This window comes from Camarhynchus parvulus, chromosome 4A (assembly GCF_901933205.1).
Source record: "Camarhynchus parvulus chromosome 4A, STF_HiC, whole genome shotgun sequence".
NCBI lineage: Eukaryota > Metazoa > Chordata > Aves > Passeriformes > Thraupidae > Camarhynchus > Camarhynchus parvulus.
This window is the reverse complement of record NC_044600.1, coordinates 11,677,992-11,704,990: the sequence shown is the minus strand read 5'-3', so window position 1 is coordinate 11,704,990 and position 26,999 is coordinate 11,677,992. Positions and strand designations below refer to the sequence as shown.

General features: G+C 41.7%; 2 protein-coding genes across 3 annotated transcripts in view; one reads left to right on the top strand and one right to left on the bottom strand.

Moving 5' to 3' along the window:
* LOC115914919 (serine/threonine-protein kinase PAK 3) overlaps positions 1-26,999 on the bottom strand; it is a 175,969-nt gene that overhangs the window by 132,634 nt on the left and 16,336 nt on the right. The gene's annotated exons all lie outside the window — the stretch shown is intronic.
* Positions 12,469-26,999, top strand: part of CHRDL1 (chordin like 1) — a 37,953-nt gene continuing 23,422 nt past the window's right edge. For both annotated transcript variants that reach the window (XM_030967785.1, XM_030967783.1), the window contains exons 1-4: positions 12,469-12,893; positions 15,690-15,835; positions 17,541-17,653; positions 21,535-21,628. In XM_030967785.1, the coding sequence (XP_030823645.1) occupies positions 15,730-15,835; positions 17,541-17,653; positions 21,535-21,628 (313 nt within the window). In that variant the 5' untranslated portion in view covers positions 12,469-12,893; positions 15,690-15,729. The remainder of the gene's footprint in view (positions 12,894-15,689; positions 15,836-17,540; positions 17,654-21,534; positions 21,629-26,999) is intronic.

Sequence of the window (26,999 nt, the reverse complement as noted above, 5' to 3'; positions counted from 1 at the left end):
TTGTGCAGCTATTTCCTAAGTAATACTTCCTCATCACCACTAAGGGACAGTGTTCCCTACATTTCTACTAAAAAGAATGCCATATCTGCAAGTTCAATTTTAATTAGCAATGGTTAATACCTCCATTTAGTGCTTGAAGTGTTTTACATTCTCTGTTACGTTTGTTTAATAAGTTAGTTCTTCACAATGCCGTGAATTACAGCCCCATTTAAAGTACTTTCACTACAACTGATACACTGAAAAATAAAACAAAATGTATTTAGTGAAGGTGATTCCTATGAGCTCCTAAGCCTAAGAGGATGGCTGGTCTAAAATAAATAGTTAACAGTAAGGTGTCAATTAAAAGGCATAAACAGCTTTGCAAAACACATCCACTTTTGCACATTATTTTTTTCCAAAGACATAATTTGTGTCTGTGAAAATCTCCTAAACTGTCCTTATCTGTGTTGCCAATGCAAATATTGGAAAATCTGCAACATTATGCTCTTTGATAGGTACTGCTTCCTATTCCTTTTACACCAGAGACACTTCTGCCACTGACTTCACTCAGAGTGAAGATAATGTCTACTATATTCAGGGGCAAAACTTCACTAGCAGTCCCATTTCTCCAGGCGTATTTTGTATTCTGGAAAACAGTTTAATCAGCTTTAAAGACTCTGCTAAGTTACCTTCTCTCAATCTGTGTTCCTGAAGAATACTCAGAGAGTCCCACTCTCACCAGAAATTAATTTAAATACAGTAAGGCTGTGGCTTATTTACAGTTATCCTTATTTTCACACTCACACAAATAAGAAATGTTTATGAAGTAGTTGTTACAGTGATAACAAATTACTGTACCAAGCCCAGTGCTGTAAGATTTCAAGACCACATTCCAATACCTTTTTTGGTGTCTCAAACATTTAAGGACATTCAAATTTGTTGGCTACAAGATCAAGAGCTGTACACTGAAGCTGATAGTGTAGCTGTACAACCAAACTATAGTCTTCATTCTCTCTTTAGTGAGAGAAAGCACAAGGCACATCATATCCCATTAATAAAGATCAATTAAAAAAAAAAGAAAACATGAGTCCCATGAACAGAAGGCTTCCCAGACTATGTATTTTTCTGAATAGTACATCTAACCTTATCTGTGCAGATAATCCACTGCAATTAGCCTCCACTGGTTCTAGCAGGCAACAGTGGCATAGCCAAGAAATAGATATTTTTAGTACCCACCCTCTAACCCTGCCCTGTAATTAACTGCAGAGCCCCACAGATTTCTGCCTGATTAGCTGTTCAACTAATGAGAGGGTCCAGACTCAGCTACCATGAACCTTGAATTACCTGCCATTCATGAACAACTCTTTGTGACCCCCAGAGCAAAGCACAGGTGCAGAGCTGTGCTGCAAAAGGGACACAAAGAGGAACAGGGGCCCCCATGCAAAGTGTGCACAACTCCTCTGACTCCAGTCACACATATTGAATGCTTTGGATGGTTACACACATGGGAGCTAAACCTAGCAGTTCCTGTATGGTCATTACCCAAGATATAAAATGTTTGGCTTTTAGTTAAGATCTACAATATCAATGTCACAAAATGAGTCTGAAATTACAAGAGCAGAAGCTGATCTGATTGTAAAAAAGCTCAGCTATTCAATTGAAGGCCAATGCTTGGTCATAACCAGAGAAAAGTTGAGGTCAGGAGTCCAAGTTCAGGAGTGGAGAAAATAAGAAGCTGAAGGAAACATTATATCCTCCAATAATCCTTGCAGGAGATATGATTTCAGCATGAAAGGATGCAGTCCAGCTTTCAAGTCTCTAAGCAAAAATCATTCTACTATAACTCTGCTGTGAGATAAAAGCAGACATGTGATCTAGTAATACTGGCCTTTCCCTGGTGTTTTTATTGGTGCTGCTCTCCATATTAAAGAAAACAAACACTCTGCTTTTAATTTTAAAGACAACTCCAACAGTCTGCTTTAGAGAACTTTTCTGTTTTAATCCATGCCTTGTAATATAGTTAGCCTTGTGTAAGTTTGGAAGATGGCCTGTTAAAAAAAAAGTAAGCAGAAGATTGGCTTTTAAAAGACTTTTACCCTGCTTTTGGGGGCTTCGGTTTGAATGTTACTTTTTTTCAGTATCAACTGCTTCTCTTTTCTCTTTTAATGGGTCATTGTAGAAGAACAAGTGGTTCTCCAATTTCTTGAGGAAGAGGGAGATTTGAGTCTTCCTGAGATCTGAAATACCCAAAGCAATGCATAAATACATGAAAGAGCATGTTTTTTAATAGAAATACCACTCAGCTGGTAGCATACTAGGCCAAAACTTGAGACAAGGTCTGTTGTAATTCTGCTCAGAGTGATGGTTACATCCTCACAAAGCATTCCCTCTCACCGTGTCTCAATTTCTCTGTTTCTAAAAAGGATAACCTGAAAAGTCCACAACTTTTAAAGTTTCTTCAGATAAGACAGTGCAGTATAAGAGCAGTGCCAGCCATGAAATCACTGGATGAGCTGAGGTCTGGTACCCCTCTTGTCAGCAGAGCCTCCAATGAAACACCTACATTTGGGCAGGGCAATACAGAACCAAGAGCTGCTGGAAGTCCTGTTCCCTTCTCCCTCTTCATGCCTCTGCATTCAGGTGTAAGGATTGTTAAGGATGCTACAACAGTAACAGTTCTGCTCTGTACTGCATCATTGTACTGTCAGATGGTAATTTTTGTAGAATCAAAGAATGGTTTGGGTTGGAAAGGGCCCTAAGATCATCTTGTTCCACCCCTCTGCCATGAGGTAGTAAACCAGGTTTCTCAGAGCCTCATCCAACCTGGCCTTGAACACTCCCAGGGATGGGGCATCCACAGTTTCTCTGGGCAAACTGTGTCAGGGCCTTATCCCCCTTACAGGAATTTCTTCCTAAGATCGAATCTAAACCTGTTCTGTGCCAGTGTAAAAACATATCCCCTTGTATTATTAACTTTCCTGTACTTAAATCAGATATTGTCAAACATTCCTTAAACCAGTTCTGTCAGGTAGTCAAAAACTGTGGCACAGAAGAACCCAAAAGTGAGTAATTGCTGATGTTAATGAGTTCAAGTAAATGGAACTGGTGCTTTCCTGCCTGCTTCCTGTAGCCATGAATTTGGCCTGCAGAATGTCTCATGACCAATCAGTGGTATAATGTATCTCTGAATGCATGGAATAGGGTGGAACTCTTTGAGGATAGAATCAGGACAGAATTTTCCCCTCACAAAGTCTGAACACACTGACTGATATGTCACTTTTGTTATTGGTATAATTCTGCCAAGAGTTTAAGTTATTAAATGTTATTGAACAGAAAACCAGGAAGTCTTGTTAACAATTATGGATGACAATGTCAATAGAAGAAAAGAAAGGTGTATTTGCTGAAATAGAAGTTAGGAATATCTTAATTTCTCTTTTTGATGCATGCTTGTCAGCTGCTTGTAACAATGGATGTCACAATTTACATCAATGATGAATCCTTGGATGAGCTGAAGCACAAGACAGGATGCTGTTGTCCCGATCATTTCTGTGACTAAAGCAGGTCACACCTAACTTTGCAATGTTAAGGACATCCAGATTGCAGTTTTCCACAATGGAGTCCTCATTACTGCCTGAGGACAGAATTTAACACTCTGTATTTGCTATCATGACAACAATCTGGGGAGAAGGCAATGAATTAAAAGTGAAAACACTGAGGAAACCATCTCTTCTTCAGAGTGCCACAGCTGCTGCCCAAACCATATCCTCCTACAGGAGGGGGACAGTGGCCTTGGCAGTTACCCAGACATCAAAACCTTCCTGGGGCACTCCTCCTCCTGAGAGGCACATGCAGATCAGGACAGGCTGTCTAAACACAGCGACCTCCTCTCCCTTGCTGGGTTATTTTCCTTCTCCCTAGGGGAGCTCCAGCCAGGGGAAACTCTATAACAGAGGTGGCTCGGTTTCCTCCCTGTTTTTATAGCAAGAACAAGCTACAAAGGCACCCTTTTGATAATGTCCAGTTCTTCAAAGTCAAGTTCCCTGCAGAACTGAAACATATGAAACTTCAGTTCTGCTTTCACTGCAGTTTTATCTAGCTACCGTATTTCCAACACAAACTGGGGACACCAGTACCCCAATTTGAAGTGTACAGATGTCAAATAGCAAGAGAAGACACCTTATGACTCCAGACTCTCTGCTCATTCCAAGGAAATGCCTAGATCCTCACTCTCACAGCAAATAATGTATGTTCAACAAGTCAGAGATGTAACATCAGTGGTGACTAGAGACCCAGTCTGGGTTTTCCACCTCTAGGACAGACAGGGACCCAAAGGAATAAAGGTGTCACCTCCTGGGACTTGGGCTCCAAGCAGCTGAACCCCTGCTCACTGCAGTTCAGATGCCAGGCCTGAAGGTACTTACAGGGAAATTGTATTGGCATTAAAACCATCAAAATTGGATTATACTTGGACACATGCTGGCAAAGTATTTGCAATGGATTCAGAATAGCTGGAAATTGGCCACATCCGCATAATATTCCTGAAGTTGGATAAAATTTAACAGCAGTAAATTAGGAAACTTTGCCAACTCCAAAGCACTACCTCAAACTTGGGCCAAAACGATGCACAGGCACCCAAATGCTCTAGAGGGATTTTTCCCTTCTGCCAAAAACTGTTGATCAGATAAGAGCTGGGCTATGGACCACAGGAATAGGGATACTGTTTCTCAAGAAGGCTGGGCTTTGGAAAAGAGCCTGTTTGGCAAAAACTAAGGAAGTTACAATCGAAACCCTAAAATATTTGCAGAGCTCTGTATAGAGGGCAAAGGATTGTGGCTGCTGAGGCATCTGTGTCAGGGAAGAGCCCTCCAGACCATGAATGCTCTCCTTAGTCACCACTCTTGTGTCTTTCCCTGATGAGTTTACAAAGGAAAACAGAAAACTGAATTGCTACAGTACATAGAAACATTCCTTTCATAGAGATATTTGGAGCACAATGAGAGGTGGGAGGGAGAGGAGAAGACAGAAAGAACAAAAAAGTGTTAAAGGGGTGAGACAAGCTGCTGGTACCTCTGTCTTTTGAAACATCTCAGTTTTAGTGCCTGTTGAGCTGAACTGTGAAATCTGTATTTACATCACAGAGCTGGAAGCTGCTCACAAACAGCAGTGCTCCCCCAAGCACTTACACAGTGCCCTGCCTGGTCCCTGGCACCCTCAAACCTGCGAGACCCTATGCACCCACCCTGGAGAAGCGGCACAGCCTGTGAGAACCCTTCCCTCCACTTCAGGATTATTTGGTGCAATATTTAAAAGATTCTCCCCATCTCTTAGAAGTGAAGGGGGGAGGATCTGCCTGATTGTATCTCTGACCCTGGCAACTCTTCACAAGCAGAGACAGCTGAGTCACTAATATTTAGAAAAATAACATAATTGACTGTATTCAGGCCTGTGGAGGACCCCTGCTGGGTATTCACAGTTAAGCACTAGCAACTCGGTCACTCCTGGCAGCCTTTGTGAAGGGTTGCCAGGGCTGTAGATTCAATTAGATGACCTCCGACAAACTGATTTCCACTGCAAATATCTTTAAAAAAATACATTAAATCCCCAGTAAATACAGTGAAATTGGAGGAGACAGCCCTTCCTACCTCATTGAATGTCCCAAATCACCCCAGAGCCCCAGCTAGAGGCTTGCTGGGATGTTCTGCATGCCCAGGCTCCATTATCACTGCTGCCTAATGTGATTTAGTCCTGTCTGTGGATTGCACTCTTTAAATCTGAGAATGTGACAGTGTCGCGGTTGGATGCAGATTAGGATACAAAATGATGTTGAAAAGGTAAAATATTTTCATGTATCTTTCTTTTCCTTGTCACTGGGCAGGGGTGACAATTCTATTACCACTAGTTTTTTATCTTTAAACAGCTTTTTTTCCAGTACTAACCATTGAATTATTTTGATGTAAGGAGAACTAAGATGAATCAGATCCTGTGTTTTGTACTACTCATTACAATATGCTACAGTGATACATTACACTGAGCTGGAATATTTATTTTTTTTCTCAGTTATCTATACTAAAGGTGATTCATGTGCCACTAAGGCATCTAGGAATGAGATTTTTTAATTCTGCCTTATGCATAGACTTTTATGATAAGCCTTACAATAAAACAAACAATGTGGGCACTATTTGTTAATACTATCATAATAAAATCCACTAACACCTAAATTGCACTTCGTAGTTGCTTCTCATAATGTCTGCCTCCTCAGAATGCAGGATTTCATTTCAGTCAACATACTCTGCCCTGCTAAATTGCTTCTAAACCCAACTATTTGTTTGCTTCTTTTCTATCCTAAATGATTGTGAACAACTATCAAACCCTCATCTTTCTTGCACACATGCATATTTGAAGAAATAGAAGGGAACAGAGCAGTGCTGGATTCTCAATATATCTCTCCAGAGAGAAGCTTAATGAAACAATTTTTTAAAATAATATATCCTGTTGTTGGGGTTACAATGACATATTAGTTCAGTAAAAAATATGTAACAGGATAAGACCTACTAGGAAATTATTATCCAGAGAGTCAAGCATTTTCTCACATGGTATTGTAATTATTCTTTCTACATGATGCAAAATAATAAAGTAAGGGTATTTACAGAGAAGAAACTTTTCTTTACATATAATGTAAATTGGTATATGGAACAGAGAACTCATGGAGTGTCATGATTTTTTTTCTCAATGTTCCCTGCTGAGCAGTGCCACAATTAATCAAGCTTTCTAGGTTTTAGTTAATTGCTGGACTCCAATAAATTGGTTTGTACTGGCACTGATCCAGGTCTGATAATTTCACAGCCTTGCAAACTGCAGCATGTTCACACAAGAACCTTGAAAGCAGGGAGCTGGGATAGAAAAGAATAAAAGAAACTCTTGTTCTGTGACGTTCCATTAATACTTTAAAAGCCAGCCTACTAGCAACAGTGTCTTCGCTGTTTGTTTTTCTCCATGCATTTTATACTGATGTTTTTAAGGATGAAATAAAGTCCCCCCCTTTCCTCACTTTATTTTGTAGCTGGTTATTCTCAAAAAGCCATTTCTAATTTCACCATTATCCTCTTAGATATTTCCACTGTTCCCATCCTCTATTGAGCAGTCCTTGTGACTTTCTGACACAGCTCAGCTATTTTTTCTATCTCTCTGCAATTTTGTTCATATGAAAGGATCACCATCTTCTGATGAAGGAAAGTTAAGGCTGGCTTTATGAACTAGACAAGAGAAAGGGGTGGTGTTCCCCTCTGGCCTGACTCATTGCTGGTGAGTGCCCTCACAGTCAGTCGGACACTGAGGCAGAGCCCAGCTTGGATTTCCCTAAGCCTGCAGTCAGAATCAAGCAGGCTGGCATCACAGCTTAGTGCAAGTCAGCATGTTAGGGTCTGTTATAAGTACACACTATTGTTATTAGAGGGAAAGACAGCTCCACAGCCATTAGTTCATTTTACAACTGAGCTTGGTTACACCAAGGACTTTGTGTCCCCAGCTCTCACTGGTAGCAATGGGATTTTCAAGTCCTCAGCCCCTGGCAGGCTCTGGCTCCATGCTGGCACATATTTGACTTTGCTCTCCCTAGAGAAGAGATCAATCTTTTGGCAACTTCAGTTTTACTAATGGGTTTCAAAAGCACTCTCACACCAGCAAATTTCTAAGCAAAAGAATTACATAATACCCAAGGAGTTCAGTAATTTTGTTATTGTCTTTGGCTTACCAAGGTGAGATTAGCAGCACTAATCACAGTTTATAAAAGAATATTTGAATTGCAATTGGAGCCTCATTTAGCCTGCCTTGACTCCTTCCTGTCATGCATTGGGAGACAGGACTGACTGGGTTTATCTGGTGGTGCCAGCTGCAAAGAAATGCCTCAGCAAGTGGATCTTTATTATGATATGATTAACCCATAAGATTTGTTCCAGAATTTTTTCTGCATAGCAGAACTAAGAGCAAATCACTGGGATTCTTTTAAACTCCTGAAAATTTTTACCAAGTGTGTTTCTAGTCAACAATTGCAACAGCAAGAAAGAACTTATGTTGTTTTTATGTGAGCTGTGCCACCTTCTGCTGTTTTCAAGAATGTGTGGTGGCGAAAAGACAATGAAGGGGAAGCTGATCCCAGAACTCAGAAAAAATCACTATAATCACTTATACAGATTCTCTGATGTTGCTTTTCAATCGCTGAAAATAGTCTCTGAGATGCTATTGCATGTTATATGGATTTACACTTTTCTGGAAGCACTAATTCTGCTTCCTGCCCACAAAACACTGCCCATACAGGAATTATAGATGAAAGATTGAACTGAAGATTTGAACTTGCTATTCATGCATCTCATGAATGTACCAAAGAAATCTATATTCCTACAAATTGTCTTGAAGTTTTTTGACATGACAGATATGAGAGAGAATTATAGGATCATAATTACAGCTGCACACACACTGTGGTGGTAATAGGCATCTTATACATATCTGGGGTAGATTAGATTAGATTAGATTAGATTAGATTAGATTAGATTAGATTAGATTAGATTAGATTAGATTAGAAACATTTGCAGATGAACACTTTGAGGAAATGATGAGCACATGCAAAATTCAGGAGGGCCTCACCTCTGAGTGCATATATTTATTCTACACACTGGGATTCTCAACACCCCAACTAGCAAAGTGTCATTTACTCTAGGATGGAAAGAAACACTGTGTGGTTGCCTTCTCCTGCATTTTCATTGCTGCTGACAGGTTTTGTGAGTCTCTTCTCACTTGTGTATTTGGAAGTTAAATTTAGAGATATGTTTTATTTGCATTTTTTGACAGAACAATGAAAAACTTTCAGCTACTCTTCAGTCCCATCTGAATATATCCACAGCAAGGTAATGAGGAATTGGGCTGCAGTTTGACATTTTATGTAATGCCTGAATTGAAATCTCAGGCTCACTACATCCATCTGTCTCACTGGCAAATAAATAAATTAATTTCTAGTGCTAGAGGACTGACAACACACTGTGGATGAAGTCCATGCTACAGAAAAAACAGGAGGGTGGGGAATGCTCATGACCATTCTATGCCATAATCACAAAATCATGCACATCTGAAGGCCTTTTTGTTGAACAGTATCTGTGAAGCCTGCTTGGTGAACATCCAGATTGTATTCCCAGTATGATAACTGGGGGGGGGCTGATCCAAACCACAAAAAGTAATTTAGAGATTTTTATAAAACCCTGGGAATAATTTTTAGCGTCTTAAGATACATTTTCCAAAGGGCTTTACTGAATTTATGGGAATGCAGAAATCAAAGGATGCTCATCATTACGCTAAGAATTTCCTTTCATACATTTTTAGAGTGAAAATTTGACCACAGAGAAAGAGAAGAAAAAAAAAATAGGGATATTGTGTCATGTGTCTAATCTCTCAGAGCTCCATGTCTGTTGCAATTAAGAAAACTCCACAGGGTGTGTAAACATGTTAGCATTGGCATGAATCTTTTAGCCTGTTTTTATTTCCCCTCACAAGACCTGAGAAATAATAGCAGGATACCTTTATGCTGCTCAGTCACTGTGAGGCACAGCACAGGGACATGGACTTCTACTGGCAGTGTCACACTATGTATCTGTTTAATTTCCATTGTCTTTAATGAGAATTGCATGGATAAATCTCTGTGCTTATAAAAACTTAGGGCATCCTTCAATCTTTAATGCTGACTATCAAGAGCAATTCTTTCCTGTCTGGACACCAGAATGCAGAGCATATTCAAGCAGTGAGTTCTGCTTGGCAGCATGAAGGGCAACAACTGTGGATGTGATGCTTCTCCAGAGCTCTCTGTGTCACACATGTGCAGCAGCCCTGAACTCCACAAGCTGCAGTAACAGCCCACTGCTGAGCAAGAGCACAGAGCAAGGGGCTTGCTAAGTTGTGAGTGCTGTGTCAGCCCTGCCATGGGGCTGTGTTAGATGTGAGACAAGGCAAAGCATAACAGGCTGTGGTGACACACAAAGAGTAGTGGCTTGTGCTTGTCCTTGGTGAGACTTGGGAGAAAAGGAACAGCTTGGGCATAGGTGAAGCACTCCCAGGATCCAGGGGCACTGGCAACCTTGCCAGCTCAGAAGGGTCACTCACCAAGAGGCCACCTGTGAACATTCTGTTCATGCACAATGCCCAGCATGTGCCATATTATCCTGTGGCCTAACAAGCACAACCCGTGCTGCAGCACTGTGCCATGGGAAGATGAAGGACAAGAAACAGATGCAGCCATTGTATGTGACCAAGAGAGATGTCAGATTGCATCTTCAGTCAAAAGTCTTCAGGGACATCCCAGCAACTCATGAAGAGCTTGAGCAGCAGGACCAGGACTGGGAGTCAGACCAGAGCAGCCTGCCCTGGGAAGTCTGGATTTCCACCAAGTTGCCAGTTCAGTGAGTCCCAAAATCTCACTTGAGAGAAAGGTTCTTTCAGCCAGTTCTCTACAACCTAAATCTGCCAGAATGGATAAAGAACTCCAGTTCAAATATCTTTATGTTCAGCAAAGGTCTTGTACCTGAATTAGTATCTCCAGAGACCATCAGACAGCAGCATTTTCTGAAATAGTCTTACAGAATGCAGTAGAAAGTGCTGGCATCTATAGCAACTTTCCCAAAGCACTCTTCAGGCCAAATAAGGAATTTATTTTCAAAGAATCCCTCTGCAAAAGAATTCAGGTCACACAGTCTATAGAAAATATTTTGCTTCTCATTACTACTACCCTGACTAGGCATAAAGAGTCCTGCAACAGTTACTGTTGTCTTTACACACACTGGACTTTGTATCAGCGCAGAGAAGAAAATACGTGGAGAAAAAATACATAGAGAACACTGACAGAGTTGGGTGGATTGTTCTGGAGGATGTCTCTGCAGTAAAACTGAGCTCTGCTCAGGCCCAAAGCTGCATTTACTAAAGTCATGTAGCTGCTATCAACCCAAACTATTAAACCAGTCTACAAAGAACCGTGGACTCCTACTCTCCAAGATTTGCAATAGGGTCAGTTTAGTCACACAGCTGAGTGTCTATGTTATTCAGAGGCAATTTATCTCACAGGCTGAGCCTGTATGGTCTAACCCAGCACAACACCTAAAAGAAAAACATTCCTACAGCCCCACAATTTAGAAGCACACACGTGTGCTTAACTCTGCTCCATGAGCATGGATATCCCTGTGTGGGACTGGAGCTTGCACACAGCAGGTTCTCTGCTTTCATGTGCAAGTTACAATCATACTTCTGATTAAGAGTTACCATTTCTTTCTCTGTTTGCCCATTCCTGTTTCATACAGTCCCTAAACTATCAGTCTGCAGCCATAGGCATCACTAAGAGCTGGGAACTAAGAGCTTTAAGCAGTGGTTTTTCCTCAGGAACATGGATTACTGCCGGTGCACAGCAAGACAGAGTGACAGGGACACAGAAGTAGATATGGAGTGTTTTCAAAATGCTTAGCTCCAGAACTTTCTCTTTTCATTATTTAATATTAGGAGTTATATAGTTGCATTTGACTGACACACAGCCTTGGCTGCTCATAAAGTCACACTACAAAAGCTTTAGCAAGTAATCTGTTCTTTCCTCCTGCTAGTATAAGGTTTTATCATACACTACACCTTCAGTGTTTTGTCCAGCTAAGGTACAATGGAAGAAATGAAAGTTCTGCTCAATTTTCAGCCTTCTGAAAATATCTACTAAGCCTGAGAGGTGTACGACCTCCCAGCAGTGCTTCCCAAACACCCTGGTCCCAAACTAGGGGAAATAGGTTGTAATTTGTTTCTCCACATGATGTCTTTTCATACCTCACCCTTTTTCTCAGATCATTTGTCAAGAGTTCACTGATCTCTTCTTATTAGTTACAGGGGCTACAAGAAGACAGAAAAAGAATGTTTGACCAAGCATATAATGAGTCATGGGTTTAATTTAGTTCCACCAGAATCTCAATGTGACCTTGAAACCTTCTAACACAATAAATCAGACCAGAGGGTGTCAGCAGAAGGTGTCTGGCAGATCCCAGTGGATGCTAACTCCGTCGGGTCTGCTTCGGGGGGCACCCCGACTAGGAGAAGCCCATTAAAGAGAGGTCTCGGTGCGGAGTCCGCTCTCCACGAAAGCCACCCGTGGGGCTCTGTTTCTGCGGAGGAAAAGTGGCCACGGTCACCCAACCCGCAGCTCGTCGGAAAGCACCGGAGCATGGCCCCACCGCCGGGCGCGGGTCCCGCGGGCCGCAGCTGCTCCGCGGGACCCGGAGGGCAGCCCGAAGGGCGGGCGGGCTCCGAGCCCCGCGTCCGGTGTCGCCCCCGTCCGCGGCCCCCCGTGGCGGAGCGGCTCCACCCCAGCCGTGTCAGTCACGCCGCTGTGCCGGGTGGCGGGCGCGGGGCGCGGGCGAGGAGGGGGCCGGGGCGGAGGCAGACCTGCTCACCCCGCCTCCCGCCGCCGCTCGCTGCCGGCGGGGCTGCGGGACAGGACCCGCCGCCGAGCATCCTCCGGCCGCGAGGCCTCGCTGCGCTCCTCGGCGGGGCGGCAGGCGGTGGCAGGTGCCCCAGCCCGGGACCTTCCGGAGCGCCCACCCCGGAGCGGCCCGCAGCTCGGGCGTAGCGGATCCCTCCCTCTCCGCTCCCGTCCATCGCTCGGGGGTCGAGGGCTGGCGGCGGCAGGACCCCGTCCGTCCCCTGCTTGTCCCCCCCCTACCCAGTCGAAGGGGACACCTCAAAGCCGCGGGAGAAGATTATGGCAACGTGAGCGAGTAGCGGAGCTGCCTGGCCGGACCCCCCAGTACCCGCGGAGCGGAGCGCGGAGCCGCGCGGTCGCCCCAGCCCGAGCGCTGTTCGCGGCGGTGTCCGAGCGGAGCTGAGCGGAGCAGCCCCCAGCCCTGCCCCAGGTTTGTGAGCTTTGCTGTCCGAGACGAGGCCCCGGGAAGGCGCGGTCCCGCTGCCGGAGCTGCTCCCGAGGCCGCGGCACGGACAGCCCAGCGCGGGGACTCGACGCCTCCCGGGCGTTCCGTCTGTCCCGTTCCGCCGGTCCATGTCCCGCCGCCCCCTCGGGGCAGCGCCGGCACCTGGCCCGGGCAGGGGCAGCCCCGAGCCGAGCTCCCCTCCCGGCCCCGGGCGGGGCGGCGGGCGCTCCCCGGGCCGGCGACCAAGGGGCGGCTGCTCTGTCAGAGCAGCGAGAGCCGGAGCCCGCGGGAGAGCCCCCGCCTGCGGCCACCTCCCGACGGCAGCGGCGGACGTGCCGCAGGGATGAAGGCTCGGCAAGAGCGCAGGGAGAGGGTTCGCGCTGCGGGTGATGGAGGGGAGCGCGGCCGTCGGGGCTGAGCTGTCCCTGCCGCTGCATCACCGCTGCCCCTGCCAGCTGCCCCCGGCACCGCCATTTTTGGATTTTGCGGGTTTTTTTCACTAATTGTAAAACGTGGCGAGGCCGGACACCGCCTCTTGTAGTTACCAAGCCGGGCTTTTTGGAGGGCGAGGCGTTAAACAGAGCCCCTTTTGCTTTATTTCACTAAGTAATTAAAGTCATCCACACTAAGTAAGGTCTGGATGACTTTAATTGTTTCTACAATGTAGAAAATACACCAATACAACCAACAGGTTAATACTGACTGAGATTATTTAAATCCAGGAATATTTTTAGGACATTGCCCTTTGGGGAAATAAAGGGAGTGTCCTAATAGTGAAAAGTATGTGTTTATATTTGGAGTAACAACAATACAGAAATTAAAGAGAATTAAGAAAGACATCAAAAGTCTCCATCCCATTTCTGTAATTAACTCCTCCATCTCACATTACTGTGCAGCATTTCTAAAAACAAGCAGTCCAGGTTTTGTAATGTTCTTCCTTTTTCAAGACCTGACATTTAAAATGGGTCGATTTCTGAGCCTTTCTATTCTAACTAACCAACCTAACAGATAAGGTGCTGTACAAAGGATAATTGTGCGCCATTTATAATTATTGTTTGCTTAAGCAATCCCTAAGAAGGCTGAAATATTTAAACATTCAGATTTCTGCTACTCCCAGTGATGTGCTACTGTTGTTCTGAATGCATGCATGATGTCCTGGGACTAAATTATGAGGTTTTAATGTTAAACAGGTTTTTAAAAGCATGTTTGGCTTCAAAAATGTCCTGTGTGATTTGAATATTGGAAAGAGAAAAATTACTTAAACTCTTCTTCTGAAATGGAAACATTATTCTCAACTTGCAAAATAAATGGAAAGTTATGTTTTGTTACTGAATAGGGACTGTGTTTTAAAGAAGGGGTTTCTTTAAACATTTTCAGAGGCAATTTGCATTGTTTTGAATGAGCTTACTGAGTACAGAGTAGTGGCACAGGTTTAGTTAGTTAAGGAAGATGTCCATTGTGGTTGTGGTTTGGGAATACAGAGAATTTTTGAACAGAGAAGGTAATGCAACCGCTGATAAAATCAGATTACACACCCTTTGTTACAGTATCCTAGGTGTCAACAGTATTAACAGCAAGATCTTCATTTTAGTGGCTTCTTAACTTACTGTTTAATTTCTTTCAGTTATCCACCACTTTACTTATGCCTATATAAATTATTATTTTTGCCTTGATTATCTGTAAGTTTGAACATACTTATATACAATTCTGTTATTTACGTGAAATCTGAAGAGGCCATATTAGTTTACAAAACAGACTGCTCATTTTTCCAATAGTGACTCTTTTTGGGGTTTTTAAGCTTCTGTAAAACTAATAGTGAATCCATATCAAGGCTTTTAAAATCACACCCAAATCTTTCCAACATTGTAAATTATGGACAAGTGCACTCTGGGAAGATAACACTTTTGCAATGAATGCTTATAAACACTGGAGCAGCAAAATAGTAGAATCTTGAGTTGGCTGTATTAAAAAAAATCTACTTTAGTTAATTAGTTGATTATTTCCATAAAATAATTCACTTGTTAAAGCCCAGAAAAAGATAAACAGAATGGCACATGCTGCAAGTACAATACTAGCTCTGCACCACACAGAGAAGAATAAATTAAGCTTTGCCCCACATGCAAGATTTTGACATTAAAGATCTACAGGAATGAAGATGCCAAGTCATTCCCCCGCTCTGCTCTCAGTTATCAAGGCAGCAGAAGGGTTAACTCTAGAAAAATTAATTCTACACAGTACCAGAACAATAGTGGTGGGGAGAGGGGTGAAGGGGAGAGCTGAATAGTGCTGGAAGCCTATTAGATGTGATCAGGAGAACTCCCACTGCTGCAGCAGGGCCAGTGGCTCACCCTGAACAGGGATTTCCACAGTGCAGGACTGTACTCCAGGGACACCAAGGTTGACTTTAGGATGAAGCAAACATGTTGCAATTGACACCAGAGGTACCTCTAAAAGTGATGCTCTACAAGAACATAGTCCAAACTAGTTTCCTGGGAAAGAGAACTTTTGGGAATTTAGATTGCTTCCTTACCAGATTGCTTTGAAATAAAATAAGGACATTTTTAGAAGGAATATCCAGTTTTCAGCTTTCATGAATAGGAATGTGGCCCTTTTTCAAAAAATTAAATTATCTGAAGACAAAGCTGTTTCCATGAAAGGAAGATGCATGATACAGATATATTTTTTTTTGTTCTGGCAGTTTAAGAATTCTGTGTGCTGGATGAAATAATTGAGTATCTTGCAAGATTTTACTTTAATTAATTTAATATTTTTTCCCAACAGCTCAACATTTTCTTCTTGGAGGTTCTTTCTTTTCCTGTTGATGATAAAGATGGAAAGAAAGTGGATGTTGGAGGATTTTCATTTTATCTTTTTTGGTGTGCTCTGTCTCCTTTTCATAGATGGAGGTAAACTAGAACAAGTAAAACGTAAGTAGACTTCAAACAAAGCTGTCACATTCACATAAATTGGATATTTTCCTTCTATTTTCAGATGTGGTTCAGAAAAAAATGTCCCAAACCTTCTAACATTCTTCCTCCTTCTAATCCTGTATTTAGTGGAATCAGGCCACAGCCACACTTGGGGTACATTTTCCTAAAGCTCTACAGTTTATAGCATCATAAAGAATATAACACATCAGTTGGAGAATCTGTTTTATTTCAAATATCCTGAGTCAAGAGTGTGCTTTATTCTATTTAGTAACCTCTGTAAACATCTGACAGATTATCTGGATCTGTCCCATGTGTAAGACTATTGTGCTGAAGTTTTCAGCTAGTGTAAAGCTTGTCCAAGACTGTTCTGTTGTAAAAACAACCTCATATGAACTGGATTAGATTCTCAACATCCTTTGAGAAAATTAAGAGTCTCTCTTTTAAAAAACTGTCAAAAACTTGATGAGAAGAATTGAAAAGAATACAAACAAAAAAAGGGAGCATTTCTGTAAAGCCTGTCATCTGTGGGAGATGTTAACATATTTCAGAAATCATGGCAAGGAGGAATAGCTACCCAAATAAGTCTGGAGTTATTGACTGCTTCAGCCTTGTTAGTAGGTCTCTGGAATGCTCTCCCTACCTGCACAGGTTGGGTTTTGGCCTCCTTCTTACAAAAGACATTATTTGCCCTTAAAAATTTTTAGCCCCAGTATCAGCAGGTTCTGCTTCCAAGGAAGATGGGGGGAAACAAAAGAGAGTGAGTTCCAGAAAGACCCTCTGCCCCACTGAACTCACTCACAGAAAAACCATGTGCAGGAACCTTGTTCAAAGAAGGAAGAGTGAGAAATTGCCAAACTCCAGCTGTCTGCTTTTTCATATCCTGTGTTCCATTTGTCATGCTCCTGTGTGAAGGGAAAGCAGATCACAGCTTCTACTAACAGTCCCTAGCTCTGGCTACTTTCTTCTAGCCCAGTGAATGTGAAGACTGTCCCTGACTTGGATTAGCACATGGAAGATGGGTATTTTGTTAAGATATCCTGAAGTATCATCTATACTGTGGGTAATGAATTCAACTGAACTTGGATATCGTTAAGATAACAGAAAGGAATTCCCACATGGAAACACATGAGAAACATCCTTTTATTGTAGAGATTTGAGGTTTCAATGTGAAACCATAGTGTGACAGGAAGGGACAGGACAATAATGTCTGACTTGTATGTGGATTTCTGCAGTTCTGTAACTGCAAGATCAGAAGTGCTTAATGAACAAAAGATCTTAAAATACTTTGAAAGCTGATGCATAAATTATTTCAATATCACTCTGTGGTATAACCTGGGATTTTCCTGAGTTGGACCAATTGCTTTGGTTTTGCAGTGAAGAGATTTTGTTTCCTATGAGCCTGTTTTAGTGATCAGGCACTTAAATTTTCTTACCTAAACAGGTGAAAGGATAAACTCACCTGTATGAAAGCCATTTAATCATCATCTCAGGAGTTGCAATTTTGGAAAAATGGGAGGCCATGTAATTTATTTTGGTTTGGAAGTTAAGAAAAAACAGCATGTGGAATTAAGGGTCTTTCTGTTCTGTAATTCTCCAGGAAAAGAAAAAGTAGTTTACAGAAAACTGCACATCTAAATATACTTCATAAACATGGAATGGAAATTTTCATTCATAGCTTTTTCAATTCTTTACTGTTTTACAGATTCAGATACATACTGTGTGTTTCAAGATAAGAAATACCATGTAGGAGAAAGATGGCATCCTTATCTAGAACCGTATGGCCTTGTTTACTGCGTTAATTGTCTTTGCTCAGAGGTAGGATTGCTGAGTTATTGATCCTACAACTCCTGCTTGCTTCATTGACTAGGCTTTCTCATGGAGCTACAATTTGACAAAGCCCAAACCTATTTTCACTAGTGGGTCCTGGTCAGGCTGCAGGAAATAGATGCAGGTGATCGTAGTGAAAGGAAAACATTAACAGAGAAGGCCAATACTGGCAAAAAATCCTTGCATAGCGTAGACAAAACAACTCCTTAATTAGGCAGAAGCTTTTTGGATGCTGGGCTTTACATCTGAACTGATCAGGCCCCACTACCTAAGTCTAATCCTTGCAGTTCCACCAATATGGATGATTATGCTGAACCTGAATTTGGTACTTTGATCTATGTACACTGCCAACATCTTCCAGTCAAAGCATCTGCTGCCCTAAAGTGCTGAAGGAACAGGCTTAGATATCACTGTTAGTAAAAGTCAGTCAAAGAAGAATGAGATGATGAAACATGAGAAAAGGTTGTGGGGAGCAGAGAGAATTGGATAGAACATGAAAGGGCTCCCATCAGTTGATGGCTGATGCAAAAACACAGCAGTCAGAGATCCCCACAGTATGTCAGATACAGCTGGGAGGAGGCGCAGAAATGAGGGCAGTTTATGTCCCTTAGAGTACTTTAAAATAAACAGTAAGGGATCTTAATCACTAACACATGAGACACTCCAGATGCTGAGTTCTGTCTGCTATATTTAATGAAGAATAAAGTATTCCTCGCTATTTTCCCTCCCTGCAAGTGTAAAATATTGGGCCCCTGCGCAGCATTTGCTCTGAGGGAATCTGCTACTACAATTCAGTACAGAGATGCACAAACAGTAGTCCCACAAGTTTAGCTGCAGAATGCAGCTGTGAGAGAAAAAAAAATCTAGTAGGAAGGAAAGGTCTTTGTTTAGAGCAAAAAGGAGTTTCCACTCAACTTTTGCTGATGTATATGCCAAGTTGAAAACTCCCTCAGAGTTTGTGTAGAGTAAAACACTCATTAAATCACTGGAAGAATGTGTCATGGGTGGGGAAAAAATTAACTGGAAATCCTAGAGATCTGGATACAAATAAATGCTCGATGATTTTTAGAGAGATGTTGGACAATTTGGAGGGATGGGAAAATGCCTGGTCAGCTCCTCTAAACAACATTGCTGGGACCCAGACACACCCACACACTATGAGCCTCCAAAAAACAGAGTCTGTTTTATTTTTTAACTTGGGTGTGGAAGACAAAGTGATAGTTCAGGGCAGCAGGTTTAGTAAAGAAGGAAACTGCTTATGGTACCTTCCAGTACATGCAGCTCAGAAGTGGACTGGACTTTACTCCCTTGTTTGCTATGTTTTACCTTTGGTGTACCATGAGGGTACAAAATGTAACCTGGGATAATTTCAGCAGTGAGGATGCTGAGGGATCTCTCAGATGTGGCTCTTGTTGTCTAGAAGGAAGATGATTGCAAATAACAACTGTAGCATCCAACCAGTCATTTGAGCTTTGTCCTGGCCAAAGTCATGCCCTCAGAGTACTGATCTACCATAACAGCTCCTGAAGCTTCATCAGTTTCATGAAGTTTCCTTCAGGAAAGCCTCAACAATTTATAATTTTAGCAAAATAAAGGCATTAGAAAATATATCATGACATAGCACAAGCACAGACCATAAACCTGAAATATGACAGTGTAAAAGATGAAAGTAAAGTGTGCCACAGACAGCAAGTCAGAGAGATCTAAGTCAGAGATATGATTCCCTGGCAGGATCTGTAGAGAGTCTGATGCAGCAACTGATTCCCTTACACTGCAGAGAAAAGCAAAAAAATCCCCAGGGGTCTTTATGTCCAGTGTATCAAAATGTCTTTGCTGGCCACAGACACTGTGATCCACGTGATGTCTGCACAAAATAAGTCACATCAGCCAGGCAGCAGACAGAGATCTCTGCTCTGTCTCTAAAGAGTCTGTCTGTCCATCCCCCCAGCACACACGCTTCCGATGTTTAAGAAAAAGGCAAGGCAAATTAACTAAACAGAGGCCAAGTTATACAGCCTGGCACTAAAAAAAGAAAAGCTTTCCTGTTTTTGTGTGTGTATAGTATTGTATTTTTACAAGTTATAATTTACATACTTAAGCCAGAATAAAACTAAACATAATTCAGTGTTCTCACCCTGTTCCCCCTTCCTTTTACAACCCCTCCTCCCCTCCAGTGGAGCCTGTTGACTGTTACTGTCAAGTAAAATAGAGCACTCACCATTTGTCAGATCATTATTTTACTCCCTAAAATACAGTTTTTAAAGCAGTTGTTTGCTTGTGTTCACAGTCATATCTGCAGACCTCAAGCTGAATTCCTGCTCTCCACCCTCAGCACTCCCAGCTTTGGGAGAGAGATCATCAACACTCTGGTACCCGGTACAGAAATGTGACCTTGGCCCTGGCTTAGAGAGACTGACCAGCACTTGGGTCCTGCTCTGGTGCTGGGGCTGTTCTCCCAGCTACCACTGTGAGTGCAGGTGTAAGATCAGTCTCACTAAGCACAAGATCAGGTAAAATAGCTCTGTCCTGAGGCACACAGTGGAGTCTGGCTGGCAGCATGGAGCAGCAAAGTTGGCCTGCAGAATTTTATCACAGCTGACCATGCACAGCAGGTAAACATTCACCTCAGGAGATTCCACAGGACTTAAAATGAAAAAGAGCAAGGTCACAGAACAGGACAAGTCAGCAACATGGAGACAGGTCAGCAGGCAGTGCCAGCCTCTATTCTACAGCAGTGCTTCACAGGCTCCCACGTCTGTTGGGCAAGCAGCTGGGCAGACCAGGGATAGTCCCTGTTCTGTGAAGATCCTACAGTCTAAAATTTGCTCCTCTTCTACAAAATCAGTATATTTCATTTCAGTTCTTATTGGAAACAGATGGTGATAATCATGTTTAGTGTCTCTTTCCAAAGCAGATGCACAACTGTAGTTTGTGGCTAGCAATGATCTAACAGTAGGATTCCAGCCTGTGGTCTGCAGATATTTGTCAATGAATTATTTTGAAAGGGATGAATAGAAAAGCCTATACATCTGCTATCTAGGGAAGTCTGCACATCCACTGAAAACATTTCAGTGCTCCAGAAGGCATATGAAAATAAAGTAGGTTTAGTCCTGACACCACCTAAAACTACAGTCATAACTTAGTATCAATGTTCATGCTGAAAGATCTTTCTTGTTATAAATATGAGCAACTCAGAGGTAAATTAAGAGGATGAATTATAGATGGGAAATGGGAATTTGAAATGGATAGTCTTTTCTGGTTACAGACACTGGAGAATGAAAATTCCCTGTGTTTTAATTATAAATCAAACTTAGATGTGGTCAAATAGAGTATTATGTTAATGACATGAATAACGAACACTATTCCCAAGACTTAACTCATGTTTCTTAGAAAAATGGCTACTTACCATCTGGGGTTTTTTGTCTACTGGGAAAGCAATAAAAGGAAAACAAAAGACTCTCCACAGTTTTCAGGAACAATTACAGATGCTATTGTCTCTTGTGGTCTTGAACTAACCCTCAGTAGGGGATATCTCAGAGATCTACCATTTATCCATGTCTTAGTTTTGGAAATGAAACTCCTAAGCATAATCTGCTCAAAAGAAAAAGACAAATGGAAAGAAAAAGAGAAATGGAGATTGTTGCTATCCATGTTTAGACATTTCCTCCTGTTTTAAGGTTTTTAAGGATTTCTGACCTCCAGCATAAATTCAAAGGCAGTGGAAGTATCTGGGCATATCTCAGTGTGAGTGAAACCAGAATGTTGTAAAAAGGCTTTTAAAAAAAATGTTTGGATGTAGAATAGAGAACACAGAAATTTGTAAGACGGTGCATTTCATTAAAATACTATGTATTATGTTCCATCTGCAGAATGGAAATGTTTTGTGCAGCAGAATAAGATGCCCAAGTCTACATTGTGCTTCCCCTGTGCATGTTCCACAGCTGTGCTGCCCACGATGCCCAGGTAATTCCTATTAGTGACAAATAGTCCTTTCTGAAATAGTTACTTAATATGCTGAGTAACGACAAAATTAAATATTTGTGGTGGAAAACTTCTGTGAAGCAAACATCCTCCTGTATCCATTCAGGTCTTGAGAGGCTTGTCCTACAGTAAGTTACAGTATTTCCCGTGGTGTTTTCTGTTTAGGAAATCAGAAGTATAGATTTGTGAAGGGATCAGGTAAGCTACCAAGTCCAATCCCTTACAATCCAGGCAGAAAGCAGCAGTCCTTTCATTGACTGTCCATTCCAGACTCCTTATCTCTAAACTCTCACAATAATACACCATCCCGCAATTCCTAGGTTTCTCGTTTTGGTGCTTTTCATAAGAGCAGACCAAATATATGGTTATTTGCAATGGCTGTCTGTTAAGAAGCAATTCAGACTTGCTTTGGCAAGTGTGCATTTGTATAGTGTCACTGTACAACCAGTCTGGTAACGTTTACCTTTTACATCTCAGGGCCAGGCATAGCTTCATAATTAGTAGAGACTGTTGTAAATCATAGAAGCAGTGCTGTGGAAGTTTATGACTATATAAATCCAATTGGATACTGTATAGTAAATTCTCCAGACTGTACATTTATTATATGCTCATTATTAAGAGCCACTGTATGAAAGAGACTAAGCAGGATCTTTCACGAGCCTGTTCCAGCATTCCCGACATGGCCTAACGGCTGGGAGATTGACTGGGGCTTTTCCCTAAATGCCTGTCTTAGTGGCACCCCACATTTCCAGTTATAAAAGAGTATTCATGCAGCATCATAGAAAGGGGTTTTATTTGGCTTTCTCCAGAGTTTAATTGTCTGAGGAAAGCAGCTGTTCCCTGAGCACAGCCTGTCAGCAGGAGGCAGTAAGTGCACAAAGCCAGAGGGACATGAGTGCACAAGAAGGTTCCTGTTCAGGTGGGATTGATGTGTTCACTGCATTTACTGGACAATAAATGGTATCCACATACCATACAGTGGTATCCACACATCAATTTTGAGTTGGATTCATCTGCCCTGACAATTGTATGCTCTCTTTATCAGATACATGTATCAATATCTGATGTAGGTATCTAGAATCCTTTTTTTAGCCAGTGGTAAGGAAGAACCATTTCGAGCTTATAACTCATCTGATGCTGTGATGCTGCTTTTGTGTCTTAGGATGAGATTGAGCCCATTCTACTTTAAATACAACTCTTTGGAGTTGGAACATCCAGTGGAATTTTCTTAAAACATCCATTGGAGTTTTCTCTATAATGGTCTACTATGTAAGAAAGAAAATTACTAAGGCAAAATGCTTTCTTTGGCAAACTAGAACTTAGTAAAATAGTAAGGTGCTGGGAACACAAATCCCTCTTTTGTTTCCAGATCAAAAGAAGGACTGGTGTGCTGGTGTGCCCAAAATCTGCTCTGTTTTTCCAGCTAATCTGAGCTTCAGTTGGGAAGACAATAATCTAGATACCCTTTACAGCTGTTGGAAACATGAGGGTGATTCATCCTGTCACCCAGAATGAGAAGACTTTTTTCCCTGGAGATGTCTATCACTCTCCACTGATTATTGAGGGAACACAGGAAAACTGGATGCTTACTTTTTGACAGTTTAAGTTACATCACAGAAGTCCTACTCAATAATTGGCATTTTCAATCAGGAACTTTTTCTATTTTTTTTAGTATCTCTATCATATTTACTATAGAAACATAAATGCTTCTAAATTGATTGGTTTTGCTTCAAGAGCTCCTTGGCAATGAACTCTTTTGGCTTTTTTCTGTTCATGAGCTTGTAAATGTCATGATACCTATGAAGATTTTAAAACATTCCACAATGATCTAGTAAGGAAGAGTAAGGCCTCATGTAAACTATCATATCCATTTTATCTAGTTAAGTTCTTCCTATTCATAGTCTTCAGCTGGAATTTTTTACTCCCTGTTTAAACTGTTAAGTATGGAAAATTATCAGAATGAGCCTTTCTTGAATTGTGATCTATTATCTTCTCTTAGCTGTTCATAAAATCTATTTTTAATCGATCTGCTACAAATGATGGGCCATTACATTGCTAGCTGTGCACTATCTCATTAAAAATGTCAGTCCCACTAAGGTCTGTTTTTCCCCTGATTTAATCTGTAACAATGTTAGGTAAAAGAGAACCAGGAGTCTCCTGTGATTTCAGGGGTTATTTACATTCTGCTTTCTGCAGTGATTATGTGTATAATATTTGGTGCTCTATCTTCAGTGGTAATTGTTCATGCCTGATCTGAATAGGTATCTCAAGCATTCTTGCAGATCTTGTGCCAACTTTCCATTCCTGTGTGTCCAGCATGCAATGTCTTTTGTGCAACATCCCATGATATGCAGGAAATTCACTTCTCTGGTTTTCCTGGTTATTTTTTAATGAAATGTGTGAGAACTCTGGCCATTGGCCATCCATGTGAGTTTCTCTCATAAATGCTCGTTATATTCTGTCACATATGGTTCCCCTCCATTTCTCAAGCTGCATTACAGAAATGAGTAATGCTAGTCAGAGTGACCTGGGGCTCTTCTCTTGCCTCTCTGCAGGCCTTGTAGAGTGTAACTGCACAAATCACTGTCTCCTTATTTAATGAAGCAGAGGTAATGCCAGGAGGCAGCATCTTTCATTGGACATTGAACTTCTTAGCTACCTAAGTGAAGGAGCTGTTGAAAGGATTCCTTTGAGAAAAGCTGGCACTGCTCTCCCCCTGGAATTAATGTCTTCTGCATCCATAGTGACACTGGACTCACTGACACAAAGAGATGCAGTGTTTGTATCCTGTCTCCCTGGCACCAGACATCATGAGTCTTAAGTAGTTTTCAGACATATGTTATGAAGGCTCTTCTGCTTCCATCAGTGGTTCACCAGCTTCTACCACAGATTCCCTGCTAACCTTTCTTTTTTAAATGCATTCTTTCTAGCATTGGCAAAATCAACACCTTGTTTCCTATACAGATCTAGATATTCCTTCCTTTTGCAGCTCTGAGAAGTATTTTACCATCTGAACTGTATTCTTCTTATCATCACACATATGTAACCAAAAACCTAGGGTCACAGGAATTGAGACTCTTTTTACACAATAGTGAGACTCAAAGGACATCACATGCTTCTGAGCTTGATCTCCTTCCTTCCACCTCAAGATGCTCCAGACATCATCAGAGGAGAGGGGATTTGTAGTCAGGGAGAGAATTCACCATCATTCTCAGATCTGGATCAGCTCATGACCTAGAGTGGACTTCAGAGCTTCTGCCTCCTGTCATGAAAACAAACTTCATGTACAAGTTCTTCGAGCATTTAGCTGCGGCTGTCTTTTATGGCACTTCTATGGACAGTGCCTTCAAAGCTAGAACATTTATTGTAGATTGTATAATTTCTACATTCAACAATTATAAATCAAAGTATTTAGAGTCTAGTTAAAGAGCAAATATGTAAACCTAAGAAAAGCTTACATCAGAAGCAAAAATTCACAATTGCAGGATTCAGAAAAGGTTTCTACATTCCACTTGCTGGTTTGATTTCTCAGCAGATAAGGCTGCATGCTGATGTATGAATCAGCCCATCTGGCTCCAGTGTTTTCTAAGCTTGCTGCCCCGACTAAACACACTGCCTTCCAAGAACATTCATATTGCTAACATGTTTAAGTTTAAGCTCCTTTGGTACTATGGTTTTTCTTTATCAAATTCAAACCACTTTTCTGAGGTACTATTGTTCCTCTTTAGATACAGAAATGCCAGGTGTCACCTATATACATAGCTGGTCTAAAGATGTACCAGATGAGGTATCTCACAACAGTGGGCTGAGAACATAACCTAAAAATGAGTGAGGCTCTGTCTGCATGGTAGACAGCAGCATGGTCCAGTAATACCTGAATCTTTGAACTAGCTATTTTAGATCCTGGGACTGTGCAGAACTCACTGCAAAACTCACTCAAGAAGCAGGAAAAATGTGCCTGCCACGAGCTCAGTGCTACCTTCACCAGTGACTGAGCTGGTCCAGGTGACAGCCTGCACTCTGCAGTGTAGACAAAGACTCAGCATTGCAAGGTGCAGGGCATGTACAGCACCTGTTGACCTGACAGACATCTTGTAAGTACATACAGAAGATGTGTGTAGTGCAGCACATCTTGCACTGAATTACTACCAAAATCTTCAGCCCTGCCTGTTGGAATGCTCTGGTGGAGTGATTTTTCCATTGCAGAATGCACATACATTAAACCATTGGGTGAAGAAGCTTTGGGTTCTACCCACCTCACACACCAGAGCTCCCAGGCTCTCAGTTCTAGTCTTCTTACCCTTCCATTTATGAACATTTTTGGGATGGAGGAAGGGATATTGTGCCCAGCTCTTGCATCCTCCATGCAACTCTTCTTGCTACCACCTACCCTTCTCATAGCAGTGAGAGTCCTAACAATGGGAGTTGTCAGATAGTTAAAATTAATTTTTATTTGGAAGTAAATTTGGTTTAGAAATATAATGCTATAGGCATTCCAGGGAGATGTTTAACTTTTTCCTTTTGATATGTGCTTAGATAATTTTATTTGGTTTGAGATTTGCCTTTTTCACTACCTTCACAAGGAATGTTTGCTATCACAGCCAGATTGAGGTTATTGCTCATTTCCATTCTGCTTTTTTGACCATAATATTTTTTAAAAATCTATCTTTATATCAGCATCCAAAATGTATGTGAAAAAATACGTATCTTCCCACATGGATGACAGAACTTCAATTCTTTGGACTGACATGATAGGATAGGATAAGCTGCTCAGAATTTTTCCAAGATAACTTCCAAGACCTTCAAAGAGACTTCAGAGAGGATTCAGAGTGCACCAAAGCTTCATTTAATTTGTTTCCTCAGTGGTAGAGAGATTGGTGGATTCATATAATATTTTAACTTGAGAGCAGGAATTAAACTAGAGCAACCTAGAAAGTGTTTTATGAGCCCTTCAGAGTTTCTGGGCAATTGATAGGCAATTTTTTATGCAACTATAAAAGAAAACACAGGAAATTAATCTGCAGAAAATATATTAAAATGATGTGAAGAGCTTGACTATAGCCCTAGAAAGCTAAAACACAAGCAACAGCCTTTTGAATGTTTAAACTGAAACTACATCTTTGCCTTGAATCTGGATGGAAGTTCATAGTGTCTCGATAAGGTGCTACTAGCTCCTTCAAGCAATGAATTTCATATACTTTCTACAGTCTGACCATATTAAAGACTAGCTGTGGTGATTAACTCCAAATTACCCTGGAGTTTTTGGAGCTTAACCTGGTCCTTAAAGTTATTTTAATGTACAGCATTTTGCGGCTTAATATCGTTGACACCTGCACCTCCAAGAGGCACATGT